The 16271-nt window shown below is 42.4% G+C and overlaps 1 protein-coding gene across 4 annotated transcripts in view; it reads right to left on the bottom strand.

Annotated features, from left to right (window-relative positions):
* tnrc18 (trinucleotide repeat containing 18) overlaps positions 1 to 16271 on the bottom strand; it is a 59966-nt gene that overhangs the window by 31723 nt on the left and 11972 nt on the right. For all 4 annotated transcript variants that reach the window (XM_008415584.2, XM_008415582.2, XM_008415583.2 and 1 more), the window contains exons 3-5: positions 6946 to 7086; positions 3824 to 3928; positions 1973 to 3670 (exon numbers count right to left, since the gene is read on the bottom strand). In XM_008415584.2, the coding sequence (XP_008413806.1) occupies positions 1973 to 3670; positions 3824 to 3928; positions 6946 to 7086 (1944 nt within the window). The remainder of the gene's footprint in view (positions 1 to 1972; positions 3671 to 3823; positions 3929 to 6945; positions 7087 to 16271) is intronic.

Here is a 16271-nt window from a genome sequence, read left to right on the forward strand (position 1 = left end):
CCATCCATCCATCCATCCATCCATCCATCCATCCATCCATCCATCCATCCATCCATCCATCCATCCATCCATCCATCCATCCATCCATCCACTTACACCCTTGTCATCCATCCATCCATCCACTTACACCCTTGTCCCTCAGTGGGGTCGGGAGGGTTGCTGGTGCCTATCTCCAGCTAGCGTATCAATCATTTTCTGCATTTTTTATAAATATTCTGCTGGAGCCAAAAATCAAAAAAAAATTTATTTTTTTTCCAACCAGAGAGCCTAAGAAGTGTTCCTCAACAGGAAGCCAGGACACAATAATAAATACCAGCAAACATTTATAGATACTACTACACACACACTCAGAGTTACTTAAGATTGATCCATTGCTTAGCAACACAACCAGGGTCTTATTGTAATTCAGAGCCTGCTTGTAGCTTTCCACTGCACACAGGAGTGACAAGTTTAACGCAGTGGGGGAAGAGTGGAGTGAGGGAAGCCAAAGAAAACAGCGCAGAAAGTGAAGGGGGCCTGAGGTGGGAAGAGGAGTGAGCACCTCTACAAAAGCCTCTTTAGAACGGAGGGAAGGGTGGAGACGCAACCCGAAAGAAAAGAGCAAAAGACAGAGGGAGAGGTGCTGAATAGCAGGAGGACAGAAGGAGCTCAATGGCACACAGAGCGGAGGCCGAAACCAGGACAAAGACAAGACACCGAGCAGGAACCTTATAGCCGAGTGACCTTGGAGTCCAAGAATAGCATGTTTTACTGCAGGAGGGCCGACAGGTTCACACTAACGGCTCAGAGAAATGAACCAGTGACCAGAACAGGGGCAGTTTTCAGGAACATCAGCTGATTAGAAAGTCCCAAAAACATCTCCACACACAACCTGTTGCAGTAAAAGGTAAATAAAGATTTAAGAAGCCGTTCAGATGGACACTAGAGCTAGTGGAGACACGTCTGTTGGTCATTTAGGCTGCGGGAGAGCGAGAAAGAGCTGCACTTCCTGCTTCCTGAAGATAACGGGAAGACTGAATGCATTGCAGCTGGGGAGGCACGGATATTGATATCTTAACATCACATCGATGACTTCATCATTGCTTCTCTGCTTCAGGTAAACTACCCACAATCCTTTGCATCACTTTCACATGACCAAATAAATACCACAAGACCAATCTTGTCCCTTTCCCYCTCCAAAAGGAAACAGCAACAAGCTGGAAACAAGTATAAGTTTTAATTCTGGCCCAGTTTTATTTATTAGGCTAATACTGATATGTAAAAAAATTACTAATATCAGCCGATATAAGTGCTGATATACCCATGCATCCCTAAATAAAGAAAAGTCTAGAAAATAAACAGTAAAGCTTAAAATGTCCATAACATTATTTTGTTTTAGCCTTAAAAAGGTAAAACCCTGTTTAACAACAACTGCTCCCAGACACACCTGCTCGCCTCTAAGTCACACCAGGTCGTCACTGATGACGAAGCTGGAAGGAAACAAGAAATAATACTGAGTTCTGCTCTTATATTAAAGCTCTTAAAGAGAAAACAGAATCAGGTAAAATGTGCATGAACAGGAGAGTCAAAGCAGGTCACTGTGATCGATTCATCTCCATCTGCAACAGGATTATTAATATTTTGCAAAGGTTTATAACTGGTCACAGTGCAGGTCAAGACCTGAATGCCTTAAAAACAGCTGCAGAGGAAATGTGACTTTTCTACAATAAGGAAATGAATCTTCCATTATTCTCTAAAAGTGAAGTGAGGAATCATCTCGACCCGGTTCAGGTAGCGGTGGGGATCTACACCATGCGGAGCACGATTCTGACAGAAACCACGCAGGAGTGGAAAGCAGAAGCCAGCAAACACGTCGATTTCACTCTAAGATTACTTTTTTGACCAATAAATTAAACAAGGTAAACAAACAGGAAGCAGCAGAGAGTTTAAAGCAGCAACATCTAACTAGTTCTAGCAGAATAAGAGGCGTTACCTTTGATGGCCGTTTGCAGCAGGGGCCTCTGTGTGTCGGAGCCTCCGCTGGTTTGCTTATTGGAGCTCCCGCTGTCTCTCTGCCGCGCCACAGCGACGGCGATCCCGACGGGCGGGTGTCGCACCTCGCCCTCCCCCTCTCTGCCGAAGGAGCGGGCGCTGTCCGGCCGCTCCTGCTCCCTCTTCAGCTGAGGAGGGACCTTCAGTGCTCGTTCCTTGTCCCGCTCCCTTTCCTTTTCCCTCTCGCCACCCGTCCCGATGTTCCCCAGTCCGCCGAAAGGCCCCCTCCCATCGATGATGTGCCTGGAAGACGTGGGCCCCTCGGCGGCAAAGTTTCCGCTGTATTTAATCAAACTCTGCATGGCAGAAACCTCCGCCGAATCCGAATCGGTGGACACTGCGGGCCGAAAAAGCCCCGACTGGTCCAGGTAGCGCCTCTGGCTGCCCTCCTCGGCCGTGCGCCCATGTCCGTGCGTTTGTGGCGAGTGACTGTGGGAGGACTGCAAGCTGTTGGGTCGATGCGACGAGTGAGGGGAACCGGACTTCTGCGTCTGCGACGGCTGGCTGTGGGGAGCGGAGAGATTGTGTCCGTGCTGGGCCGCCAAGGCAGCCATGTGATTGGTGGCGTAGTTGGCTGACGGTGTCATGGCGTTCCACTTAGATTCCGACCCGATGCCGACTCTGAGCGAGTGTTTGGAGAGGTCCCTGGTTTCTGGACTGAAGCGGGATCGGCCTGAGGAGAAAGACGCGTCCTGGTTTCGTTTACTGAGAGAACCGTTGGAGCAAATGACAGAACCTTCCTCTCTCTGATTGGTCGTTTCGCTTGACTGGGAGAGCCGAGGATGTTCCATGAGGCTTTTCTCATGAAACCTGTAGCTCTCCCTGTCTCTGTCTCTGTCCCTGTCTCTGTCTCGTTCAAGCCTGTCCCTATCCCTGTCCCTGTCTCTGTCTCGTTCCAGCTCTCTGTCTCTGTGTTTGTTGTCCCGGGCCTGAGAGGCGATCTGGATGGGCCCTACCCGCTCGTCGTAAACCTCCACAGAAGGCACATACGTGGGCGCGCTGACTCGCTGTTCTCTGGGCGTGGGGAGGTGGGGAAGACAGGCGCTGGGCTGCTGTAACGGAGGGGGGAGGACGTAGGAGACCTGCAGAGTCCCGGCCGCCGTGGCCATGGACTCGTTCCTCCGCTGCCGCTCGGAAGGAGAGTTGGAGTTGTTGGAGTTGGAGTTGTGGCTGTGGTGGGGCCGAGAAGCGCCCTCCTCTTCCCGACCCCTTCGGTCTTTCTCCGAACCGAGGAACCGGCCCTCACTGAGAGGGAACGAGGGTTGAGGAGGCGACAGTCTGGGTCGGGTCTCCACAGCCAAAGGGTGGGAGGAGTGTAACTTTTGCTGGTGAGGGTGAAAGGACCAAGCGTCCCTCTCTCTGTCTTTGTCCGTCTCATGGTCCTTGTCTCGGTCCCGATCTCTGCTCGCCTTGCGGTCGTCCTCGCCTCGCGTCTCCTGCGTCAGATCCACCACGCTGTGCGGCCGTGGCTCTTCGCGCAGACGCTCCCTCTCCTTGTCCCTCTCTGTCCGATACGTCCTGTCCCTGATCCCGTCCCGGGATGTCCTCTGGGGAGGCGTAGAGCTGGAAGGGACGGCCGAGGACGCAGACGGAGGGTGCAGAGGTGATTGGCTCAGTGAGGACGTCAGGAAATATCCGTCTGAATGAAAACAAACCCAAAGTTTTGTTTGCACAGGTTATTTCAGAGGAAAAGCACCAACCCAACTGAGGACGGCAAAAGTAATCAGATCATGAAGACAGACAATTTTGGGTGCAATTGTCTCCATGATTGCGGCTGTAAGGGGTGACTGACCTTTGTGAGGATCATAGAGAGGATGTTGGGAGAGCGAGGACGTCTCCAGGCGGCCCAGAGACAAGTAGGGACTGGAGTAAAGGCTGCTTGGGAGGGGAGGGTAGCCTGGCAGGGACAATAAGAGAAATGTTATATAAGCATCACCAGTAACTGCTTCAAAATGTAATTATTTAGGCTTTGCTCAAGTAAAAAAAGACTCAAGATGTGAAATTTTCTTTTTCTAAGATCAATTTGTGACAGAAAAAAAAACTTGAAAAAGATTTCTGCCTAACTTTCGCCAATTCTTGATAGAAGGAAATAATCAGGTATGCATTTTAGGTAATTTTATCGTTTTTTCTCCCCAGACTCACATTTTAAGAACCAAATGGAGTGAAGAATAACTTCATCACTGAGTAATAAACACAATGATGAAAATTTGCAGGTTCAGTTTTAAATTACTTCAAGTGTTTTACTGGTAGAAACTGGAGAGGATTCTACCAATTGGCTTTAAAATCTTCTCATATCTTCTCCCGTTTAAACTAATAATCTCAAACCTTAAATCTTAAACACGGCACAGGACAGGTTGGCTTCCTTCAGCTGGATGCTATTATATTTGTCAATCTGATCCTGATATCCATAAGAAGTTGTGTGAAAACTCAGGACATTCTGAAATGTCAAACTTTACGCTGATKATCTATTACCATATATTTAAGTACAAAGTGTTTTTTTAGAACTGTAGTGGGTGGGGTGCAGTTTTTTATTGTTATAATAATAATAATAATAATAATAATAATAATAATAATAATAATATTTCAGTGAAAATATTTTGAGGAAAAAGAAAAACAGTCTCCTGGATTATTACACAAAATGAAACACGCCTCAGACTGGAGAAAAATTAGGAATTCGGACATGACAGAGATATTAAATGAATTTCCAAATAATCTGATTTAATATTGTTCCAGCTGATGGCGTAGTCATCTGGTCCTGGGTCCCTTCAGGTTGTTGAGCCAAAGTCTGCCCACTGGGCAGCTGCTGCTCTCAGAGACTAGATCTTATTTTAGATCCCTGCCTTGGAAACTTCTAAACCCTCCCCACCGCATCTAAAAACAAAACAAAACAATGACTACCAATACCAAGGGAAGGAACTAATAAAAGATCAAAGTTTAATGTTAAAAATGGATCAGCGAAATAACAGCAAGAATGCTTTGTTAACAAACGTGAAAGGAAAACAGACATAAGATTGTGGCGTTCTTCATTTAAAAACTGTTAATACTCTCACACGAAGCTCTGGAAATAAAAAAACTAAACAAATCTGTCCGGCTACATGGAAAACTCAGCGGAGAAGAGCGGTGGGATTGTTATGGGATAAAAGAAAGTGGGAACTCGAAAACGGCACGGTGGCTTAAGAGTGAAGGTATGCAGGAGGAGTTTCCCGTAATGCTTCCTTTAACCGCAGATAACAGCTGCACACGAACTCCAGCGGCTAAGACTTGCAGCTCCGGCGTAGCATCCCCAGCTGGAAACGTCTGCAGCTTTTAAAAACAGTAGCTGCTCTTACAGTCACACATCAGGTATTAGGAATCTCTCTCTCAGCCTGAGACTGATGTCTTTCATATCAAAGGAAATGTGTTGTGTGGCTTTTGCAGCCTGTGGGCAGAACTGAGTTACTTTAGCTTTAGATACCAAAGCATCAATTAGAGATAAACTTAGATCAAGTGACCAAATCCAGTGGTCCATGTGATATCTCCTCCTCCTTTGTCAGAATATAAAGTCAAACAGCCTCTTGGTTGCAGTGTTCACTATCCTGCGAATGTTTACAAATTATAACCGCAGACTTCAACATATTTTATTGGGATTTGAACACAAAGTAGTCATTAATTAAGAGCACTGCTGCATCTATCGTCTGAAAAAGGGAAGAGCGTGGGACAGTGGCAAACCTTCTAAGACACGGCCGTCCAACGATTGAAGAGTGTTAAAACCGGGAAGAACCGGAATCAAATCTGGAACAAACTTCCATTTACCGAAACGCTGAGATTCCTTTAAGAGTTACATTTGATCAGCAGTAAGTGGAACATGGATCAACTTGATAATTTGATGACGAGATTTGGCGAAATGTGACGTTTAATGCTCGTTTCATAATTGGTTATTGTATCATGACAGAAGGTTTTTGCACTGTAACGGAAACAAACTTTGTTTTTTTAAATGTAGTTATGAAACATCCTGGCATGGTTCCAGTTCATTTAAGTATCTCAAACCCTGATCTGTGATGGTTTGTTTTTATTGTAAAAGGTGTAGCAGGGCAGGAGATGAAAAAACCCCATTAAAAAAATAAGCTTCCTTTATGGAGGTCAGAGTTATTACTGTTACTGCAGGAAGCTTAAGGTCGACCAGTGAGTTACAATCACAGATGTAATCACTAGCCTGTTCCTTACCCTTGGCAAGTCCTTGGATTAGAGAAAGTAGCTCAAGAAAAAAAAGAAGTCTATAAAAAAACCTAATCACACAGTTTCCAATCTGAATCGCTGAACGGGATTTTGTGCCTGTAAGGTGATGCAATCAGTTTTAAAGGAAATCTTAACTGCGATCCGTTTGTCCTTCTCTCTCTCTCTACGCCGCCAGCATGCGGTGTCAGATGCCTTTCCTCCTATCTGGCCTTCTACCCAGATGCGACGCGATAAGGAGTCACAAAAAGACACAAGGAAACGAAGGGAGACGCAAGATTTAATCACTCGCCGAGTGGCCCTGAACAAAGGCACTCGGGACTAAAGAGAGCACGGAGAAAGATGTCACGGAAAAGTGGGGCAGCGGCGCTGCAGAGAGGCGGACTGAGACGCGCCGAGCAGGACGAAGGAGAAAAAGATAGATTACAGTAAGAGAGGACGGTTGAACGAAAGAAAGCGAAGGACTGGTTGAGGACAGAGGGAGAGAGACGCATTTAGGACGGAGCTGAGAGAGGAGCCGCCGGCCGTGACACAGAAATGGAACGGGACCCGACTGGTGGGAGCAGAAGCAGAAGAAGAACGGGCCTTCTGGGGATTGAGCTCCAGCAAAAAAAAAAAAAAAAAAGTCCCAAAACCGTGGAGCCGCTCATGTCTTTGAGTTATGGGCGGACAGAGAAGCCGGCGTTTCGTCGGGTTATTTACCTTCGTGAGCGTGCGACGCCCAGAGCTGAGCCATCTGCAGACCACTGGGATTGGCCGACCTGTACGCAGGGTCAGAGGTCAATGAGGAGGGGCCTGGGTAACCTGACAGGAAGGGACTGGAGCCTGTAGGGAAGGCCTCGCCTGCGAGAAAGAAGAGAGACTCTCAGTCACACAGAAAAAACACCAGAACCAAAGTTAAAAAAAAAAAAAAAAAAAAAAACACAACATGAATTGATTTTTATTCCTGTGCTTTTATGTCCGGGTTTGGGGAGCTCGATCAATACGCACTGATGTTTCTGTGCTGTAATCACATTATTACTGAAGCGCTCCATCTCAACAACACAGACCACAGACGGGCTGGCCGGAGGAGATGGTTCACCGTCGAAAACCACAACAGAGCGGAGGCGAGGAGGGAATCTGTCTGCCAGCGACCGGCTGATTAACACCATCAAAAGAAAGATGGCGCACGGCGACAGCCAGCAACGGGCAGGATGGACTTTCATCACGCTATTTCATGGCACTATTGCGATAATGATAAAAATGGCAATGTAAAACTATTTGCTACTTCTTGTTTAGGTAACAGTATGGCGCCTAATTCATAGCGGTACAAACACAAATATTGCTCTTGAAAAATATTCTCATTTGAAATGTGATTCAAACTGCACATAGTAACTACATTTAATCAAATTATTTATTATTTATTATTATTATTTACTGAAGCTCTCATGGAATAATAGAAATTACTAATTTTTTCACTATTACTTCTATCTCTTTTTTTTTTTTTAAACATTAATTGAAGTTAATTGAGAAAACGAGAATATTCTTCCGATGAGAATTCTTGGCAACACTACATTTGAAGGGGTTTGCATAAGTCTGACATAACAGCAGCCATGAGCGTGAAGGAGTCTTTGTGAATGCTTATGACTGTTGTCATTGAGTTTTACTCTGGAAATGACAGTTTTTGACTTTTTATACAAGTTTCAAAGTGACTGTGCTTTAAAAGTGTCATTATTTAACAAATAATTCAAAGTTGACACTTTTAACGCAACTTTTAATGCAACTTTGCATTTAAAGTGTAATTATTTACTGAATAACACTTCATGACAACAATCATTAACATTCATAAGGATTCCTTTACGTTCCTAACACGTGTTACATGAATAACAGTGTCATATCAGTCTTATGCACACCCCTTCAAATAAGGTGTTACTGAATTTTTTCACAGTAAACAGCAAATGCTCACCTCTACCAACAGAACATTACAAATCATCTTGGTAAAGTTTTCATACCCCTCGAATGTTTCAGTGTTTCTGCCATGTTACATCAAAATAAAATGCATAACATTTTGCTGGATGATAAATTGTCCCAGAACTTATGGTGATATTGATAAACGATACTATTGTTGTTTTGAGATAATTTTCAAGTAATATGATAGTAATAATGGCATAATGATGCAAGAACACATTTTCAAGAATAAATCAACTTTTAATTCTAATGAGCATTTAAACACTGGAACTGTAGTGGATTTGAAATATCCAGAATAAATAAAGAAAACAACAGAAACAACAAATAAAATGAATTATGACGCCTCTATCAACAAAACTGTCTTTCAAAAAGGGATAGTTGAGACCAAACTGAAGACTGAAGACCAGTTCTGGTAGAAAGACAGAAAAGAGGAAAAACGATGAACCAAGAAACTGAATATTATTGAGCTTCTTGTCATTTATTATGCAATTAATTGATTTATTGTTTATTGTGACAGGCGTATGTATGTCGTGAGTATTTTAGAGAAAAACCCCAAAGTAGCACATATTTGCAAACCACGTGATTAAAACCGGAAACATCAGGAAGGTAATCTGATGAGACGAGACCAAAACAGAACATTCTGGCCTACATGCAAAACGGTACTGTGAAACACAGCGGTGGCAGCATCATGCCAGCTGGACGCTTTTCTTCTTCATGGAAAGATGCATGTGAATCACTCAGAGATTGGGCTGAACAATAAATCAGCAATGGTGTAGGTATCTATAGATACATGATCAATATCAAATGATGGCGTATTAGGACCACTGTAGAAAGGAGAAGTAAATTTCCGCCAATAAAGTTTTGAGATGTCAGACATTTTCGAGAAATTTTCTTGAGTTTCAAAGTCTTATTTTTTATTTTATTTTTTTTCAAATTCAGAAATTTCCTTGCTTTCTAGATGGAAATCGTCTCAGATTTCATGGCAGGAGATTTATTCCTCCTCTTCTTTTTCTGTCTACAACGGCCAGAGTAAGCTGCCGTATTATCAACAGATACCAAGTTCGATAGTGTTCACTGAACTCCGATCCAGAACCGCTCGGCATTCTGGGAGATGTAGGCAGAGGGAAGGCCACATCGCCTAATCAGAGACGGTTGGAGCTGCAGTGGCCGTTAAAGGCTCTTGAAATCACGTGCGCTCTGATCAAATCCGCTTCCTCCATGAGTCCTTGTAAAATAATCCCATATCTGACCATGATACGGATATCGATGGTTTTTATTTGATTCTGCCCTTTCTGTGTTCTCACCAAGAACACACACACACACACCCTCTGCTTTGGTCCTCTGAGGAGTTTCATGGTTTAGCCAACCCCCACCATCACCACCAGCATGACCATCATCCTCCTCGTCTTCGCCCATTACTGCACTGCCATTACTCTGATAAACCTAACCATGTGTGTAGGGGGCGGCGGGGAAAGGGACCGAACGTGTGTGTGTGTGTGTTTCTGTATGACTCCAGTGGGAATCTCACAGACATGCCGAGTTCCCCCTGCATCTAAATCAGTACATTAAAGGTGCAGTCCGTCAGCGCCTGTGCACACTCTCTCTCTCACACACACTCCGCACTTCAAATCAATACCAAATGCAGCTTTCCAATTAATCACAGAGCTGTATATATATATACACACACACACACGGACGCACACGCGCAAACACACACACACACACGCATATATTCAGCAATAATGCACTCAGCCTTTATTCTCTGCTCTGAAAACACAGCGTAGGTGGAACCTTCCACACCCGGGCTTATTACATGGAGATTTATTAAGGTCTCACCGTGTTTGCATGGATGCATGGATGTGTGTGTGTGTGCGTGTGTGTATTGGTGGCCCTTCGAGTCACAGAGATTCTCACATGCACCAATCTGCATTACTCCTCATCCGGTTATGTGAACGTACAGGGCCGGATTCACAAGGATGCGGGCCCCTGGGCTGAAGCGAGCTTTGGTGCCCTATCCTCTAAAAAATATATATATTTTACTAATGAAAACTTGTTGTGATTAAAACTTGAATACTTGTTTGTTACTAAGTAACAAGTATTTAATACTTCATGTCCAACAGCTCCATGTTGTTTCCAAAGAAATCAACTATTACTTCATTATTTTCAACTACCTGAATATTGTTCGTCTTCATAAAAATCCCCAAAATATGATTACAACTCACTTGTTATTGGCCTAAGAGTGAGATATGAATCACAACTTCTGCAAAACACAAATTTATTAAAAGAAAAGAATAAAAAGCGAGAAAAAATGGGCATCCCCACCCAAAAACAAAGAAAACATCAGACTGAATTCAACAACACAACAGATCCATTCAGAGAGACTCAAGCGGTTCATAAATTTGACAATCAGGTCAGCAGCAGCAGCTGAGGTTGAACTTAATCGAACAGTCAGCGCCCGGCGATGTCATCAGCCCATTGTTCTCTCTGCGGAGCTAATTTCGTTTAAGGTAATTTCATTCTGAAGCCGAGAAAGCAGGTTCTGCCGGAAACATCAAGAGCTGCGACAAAGAGGTGATTACAAGACATTCGTGCTCTGAATGCCAGCGTGACTCGTTGCTCATCACTCAGCCTGGCTCACAACATGGTGGCAACACAATCAGGAAATTGAGTTTTGTAAATATGCCAAGAATTATTAAAGTCATAAATCAATGCTTTGTAGAGGAATTTACGAGTCAACGCATAATCCCCCGCCTTGCAAAATTAGTCACACTCCATTAAATAACACAGTCCCGATTTGTTCCCTTTGCTTTTTGTTGAGGCGTCGCTTTTTTTGGAGTTATTTGACATCCCCAAACCTCAAACGACATCCCCAAACCTCAAACTCTGACCCCAAATCCCAGAGGAGTTGAAAAGCAAACTTCATGAACACGGAGGAGAACCAAAAGTTTTCTAACCATTCGGCCAGACAGAAAATGAAAGAGAAGCGGCAAAAACAAATGAGGTGGATTAGCAGTGCCTGCGAACAAATGAAGGTGTCGTTGCTGCGAAATATAATCTCTGCAGCCTGGAAACTGAGCTGTTAGCATGTTATGCCATCAGGCTGTCATGAGGCGTCATAAGGCAACTTCAGAGTCATTGCAGGGCTGACAACAGCGTCAACATCTCTGAAAAAACTTGGATGATATTAAATATGACAACATCTCATTTTGCTTCGGCAGAAATAAAGGATTTTTGAGTTTCATCCACGCTTATTTTGATAGAACAACACAAATGTGTGCATAATTCAGGGTTCATACATCTTTTTATTTTAAATTGAATACTTCAATAGATTTTCTAAGGCACAAGTAAAACATCTAGTTCTGTTTAATCCTCTGTGAGTTTCTGTAAAATAAAGTACCAAGATGATGCTAAGGTCTGATCAAGCACTGCAGGCAGGGGGCACCCTGGGTAATTTTTTTTGCAAGTTGCATCAGCTYTTCTTATGAAGCTGACACCAAGATTAGTCAGGCCTGGATTATATAATCCTAAAGTAAACAGAGATTCTTTAGAGTGAGTTTTATCTACCTTTACTCTGTTTGTAGACGTTCAAACATGAAGAGGAGCTTTACTGTACTGACTAAATCAGACCTGGTTTCAATCTCTGAACTACGAAAAGAGGCTAAAAGAAACTTTTAAGTTTTATAATGAGTGTTAATTTTTCACTCAGTAACTCAAACCAAACAGATCGATAAGAAAAAAAAGAAAAAAAAATCAGGATCTGATTTGATGTTGCGATTTTAGGAATAATAGAATATTAAATTAAATTCTGTTTAGAGTGTAATTCTTTTACTTTTACATCTTTTAGACAGAATTTATTCACATAAGGTGATTTTTTTTACACCATTATCTCCTGGAAACTGATTTTTAAAAATGTCAAACTTTTCAATTTTTCGAGGTTGTGAAGGAACTCCAATATCTTTCAGGATTTCCCCCAGTGTTTTATAAGCCTGGCGGGCCACCAGGCTTTACTTGTGCCCCCACCAGGCTAAGCTCTGCTTATTTATTTAAGTATTTTTTAAATGTTTTCATTTTTTAAGACTTTATAGTTGGTGTTCAGTTGTTAATCTTCTAATAACACATAATTGTCAAGTGATATTTTCAAATTTCCTGTCAACTTTAAACATTTTTTAAACTCAAAAACACGACAAGCCGCTGGATGAATGACTGCCCTGGCACCCAACCACCGGGCTTAGTAAGTTTTCTGGTGGAAACCTTGTCTGTTTTTCTTATAAAAAAGTAAAAGATCACAGAGTTTCCTAGAATATGTTTAAGGAAAGAATAAAATATTGTAAGCTTATCGTCTTCCTTTCGCAAAACCTGGTTTATTTGGGTCCTGAAGCCTAAGTCGACCAGTATTTCATTGCAGGGTGACAGAAGAAAAAGGGGACTCATCTGTGTGTGTGTGTGTGTGTGTGTATATTATATATATATATATATATATATATATATAAACCTTCATTACCTTCTTATTTAATTCATCAGATAAAATCCCAATCAAGTACATCCAGGTCTGTGTTAGTAATACGAGAAAGCGCGCTTCTCCTTCCACATGGGGCAGGTATCGCGTGAAATTTATGTTATTCTGTCTAATTATTCTCACTTTCTAATTGCTACCTGGTATGTTTAGGGAGTTGAACTCATAAACATTCCTCTGAGGAAGCCAAACAGAATTCATTTACAAATTCCACATGTTAAAAGTTGTATTAATGTCGGCAGCTTTCTCTCCAACAAAACACGGAGGAGCAGAAGTCTCACCAGAGCACAGATCAATCTCTGCTACCTAGAGGCTGTTTTTCCCCCCGTATGAGCGCAGCATGCAGGCGCATACACAACTTCCTACAGGAAAACATTAAAAAAAAAATCTCCATTTTCCCTTTCTGAATGGTGTAAAGGAGGGGAGAGGAGGGAAGGGGCGGAACGAGGCAAACATTTACCCTCCTTGTTCCAGGAACAACATCCAAATGTAAGCTGAGAGGGAAATGTTTTGGAATGACTCTTTCATTTCTCTTCTCTCTTCCTTTTCCTTCCTTCCCCTCCCACCGCCTCGCCACACACACTCAAACTGCATTTGGCTCTCAGTTCAAACGACAGCTAGTTTACCACACTGGAACGAGCGAGTTGCCAAGACATGCGCTCTCTGACTCGAGTGTCCATTTTCAGATCCTCGTCGAAAGCAAAGAAAGTAAATGTCAGCATCAGAGGAAAGGATGGAAGTCAATTCTGATCGAGACGGATAAGAAGCGCTAGCTAGCACGCCCACATGGAGTAAAAAATGTTAAAAAATTCAGGGAAAAAAAAAACCAAAGCCGAAATCCTCTACAAGCAAATCAATACGAGATGTACTGAAACGCGATCCAAAAAAGAAACGACAACGCTGGGAAACGTCCAGAAGCAAACAAAATGTGAGAGAAAAATCTCTGGGATAAAAGTCTACCACACACACCACAAACACCTACACACACTCTGTGAACCCATCTGTTACCCATCAGTGGTATTTGGAGCGGGGTTAGCTGAGAGGGGATCTCTATTGATCTCTGGGTTTTATTCCCGGCAAACAACCGTAAAAGTCTGCTGTTCTATCCATCTCTGGTGCAACTAACCAGGAAACCGATAGCCGTTCATCACCACTGAGAAACACACCGCCCAGGACGCACTGGGTAAACTGGTAGGATTTCTTTTTTTTCCCTCTTTTGTGTTTTGAGATTCGGCCAAAAATCTGTTTTCGTTCCTGTGGTTAGAAGTTTGGGATAAAGGTTAATTATTTCAGATATTTCTTCTTAAAACAAAACGGCAAGATGAAGCTTTCCCTCATTTGGTCGTACTGCAACCGCAAACGTCATTGGATTGGGTTGGAGTTTTAAATCCAGTATTCCTACAAATAAAGCCAGTGTATATAGTTTCAAACCAGAGGAAAGCTGTTTTAGAAGTACAGGATCGGAAAAATTTAGCATTAGCACTCCTGAGTCAGAAACTTTGCAGAAGCTTTTTTTTGTTTTTGATGTTACGTCTGGAAGTTTTATGACTCACGTCTCAGCCGGCCCTGCACACCCAGAGACTCTTTATTCTCTCAAACTGCTCGGGCTTAGGCAGACTGATGGGAGAGGCTTGGTGCACGCCACTTTGAGAGTCTCGGTTTCTGCAGATTCACCCGTCTGGGGACTTTTCTGAGGAACGCGACTCCAAATTATTCAAGGAAAACCGGCAGAGTTGCAGTTTTTTTTTTTTTGTAGCAACTAAGTCAAGCATTTGAAAAAAAGTGTAGCTTGGGAAGCTGGACTATAGGAACAATGCTAGTTACCACATTTACCTAACTTTGGCGTTTGCAAAGCAGCCAATCCAGGAGAGCCATTTATCTTTTATGGCGTTGATTGGTTGCAAAAGAGGAGCTAAGGACAATTATAGTTTCCGTTGTGTGTGTTAATGCATATTAATTCAGTAGTAATGCAATTTTTGATGAAGTTTCAGGTATTCAAGTATTTCAACCATTTGTAGTTTTTGTGGTGCCAAACATCCATGAATATCAGGGATATTGTCAAATTGCAATTGTCATAAAAATGCAATAGTAAAAGATTATTTTGAAGCAAAGTTTGATATAATGTAGAGCTGTTTATTAAATCGATTTTAGCAATTAATCAAATTTCTTGTTTTTAAAGGTTACATTTCTAGGAGAATCTGGATTTTTTTTTGTTGTTGTTGTTTTGTTATTCACCAATGAAAAGTTTCTCCAGTTCAGAATGATGCATCTGTATCTGTATCGGTACCGATGCTGAAACAATTCTAGCCTGGGTATCGATGATAATGTGCCCGATCCATAAGGGCAGATCTAGTCGGTCTGGTTCTATGATTTGTGCTCTGAGAGACGTCATAATTTATTATTTATTTTACATTATATTTGGAATTCCTAATTGAACTTTCTGAACTATTTGAAAGAAAGTTTGTCACAGTTTATTTATACATTTGACCAAGCCAGTCAACCTGTTGTTTACATCAGTTTTGTTATTATTTATTTTACATTAGCTGTTCTACTCCTAACTACACTGAACAAATTAAAGTTGTTTTACATGCTTGACCAAGCTGGACAAACAATAGTGTATTTAAGTGAGCTGTACTGGTATAGAGTTATAAAATTAATGTGTAATTCAGTACATTTATGTCTGTTTGAAAAAAAAAAAGAAGAAAGAAATGTTAGTCATTTCAGCAATATTTCTCTATATCAGATTTGTATCAGCCGATACTAAACTTCGGATATCAGTATCAGAAGAGAAAAAAGTGGATCCCTAGTTTTATTTTTAAGCCATATCATCCAAACCTACAGATATTTCATTTCAATACATTCTGACTCGATATGCAAGGAATAGATTCAGCTTTTATACTTTTAGTGGTTGAGATACCACGTCATGTGAGCGGTGAGACAAAGTCCAAGAAAAACCAATGAGTCACCGTTTACACCGCTGACCTACGACAAAGGTCAAGACCAACCAGATCATCCAGTTTGGTTCACCGCAACTACACTTCGATGCTCATCTAGATGAAACCAAGACAACTCTGCAGCCTGCATACCTGAGCTGCAGGCTAACGCACTCAGACAAACATCCACGCTGGAAACGGTTTCCTCTTCTTGCTTTCTGTCTCCTCTCCTCATGGGGACGCAGCTGGCGACGTTCAAATGATTCAATAATTAAATTGGATGCATTTAAATGCAGCCGGAACGCGACTCAAGCTTGAAGCCGCAACACTGTTGTGCCGTAAAAATGAGGGAAAAAAAGGGAAGAAAAGAAAAAGAATCACTGGTGATGTAATTAGTCGCAATTTTAATCAAGAGTGTGGTAGCATGTGTTCTTGATATTGGGCAGAGAAAAGGAGCAAGTGAGCTGGGATTCAACAAGTTATGAGATCGAATGCTTCGGAATGTTTTATTGTTATAAAATATAAATGTTACTTGGTTCAAGTGCAACATCTGTGGCAACTCGCAGCACAACCCAGGAGGATTTATCCACAGCGAAAGGCCTAAAGCTTGTGGAAACAGAACAAATCCGTCTGGA

The sequence above is a fragment of the Poecilia reticulata genome, linkage group LG8 (genome assembly GCF_000633615.1).
Source record: "Poecilia reticulata strain Guanapo linkage group LG8, Guppy_female_1.0+MT, whole genome shotgun sequence".
Lineage (NCBI taxonomy): Eukaryota > Metazoa > Chordata > Actinopteri > Cyprinodontiformes > Poeciliidae > Poecilia > Poecilia reticulata.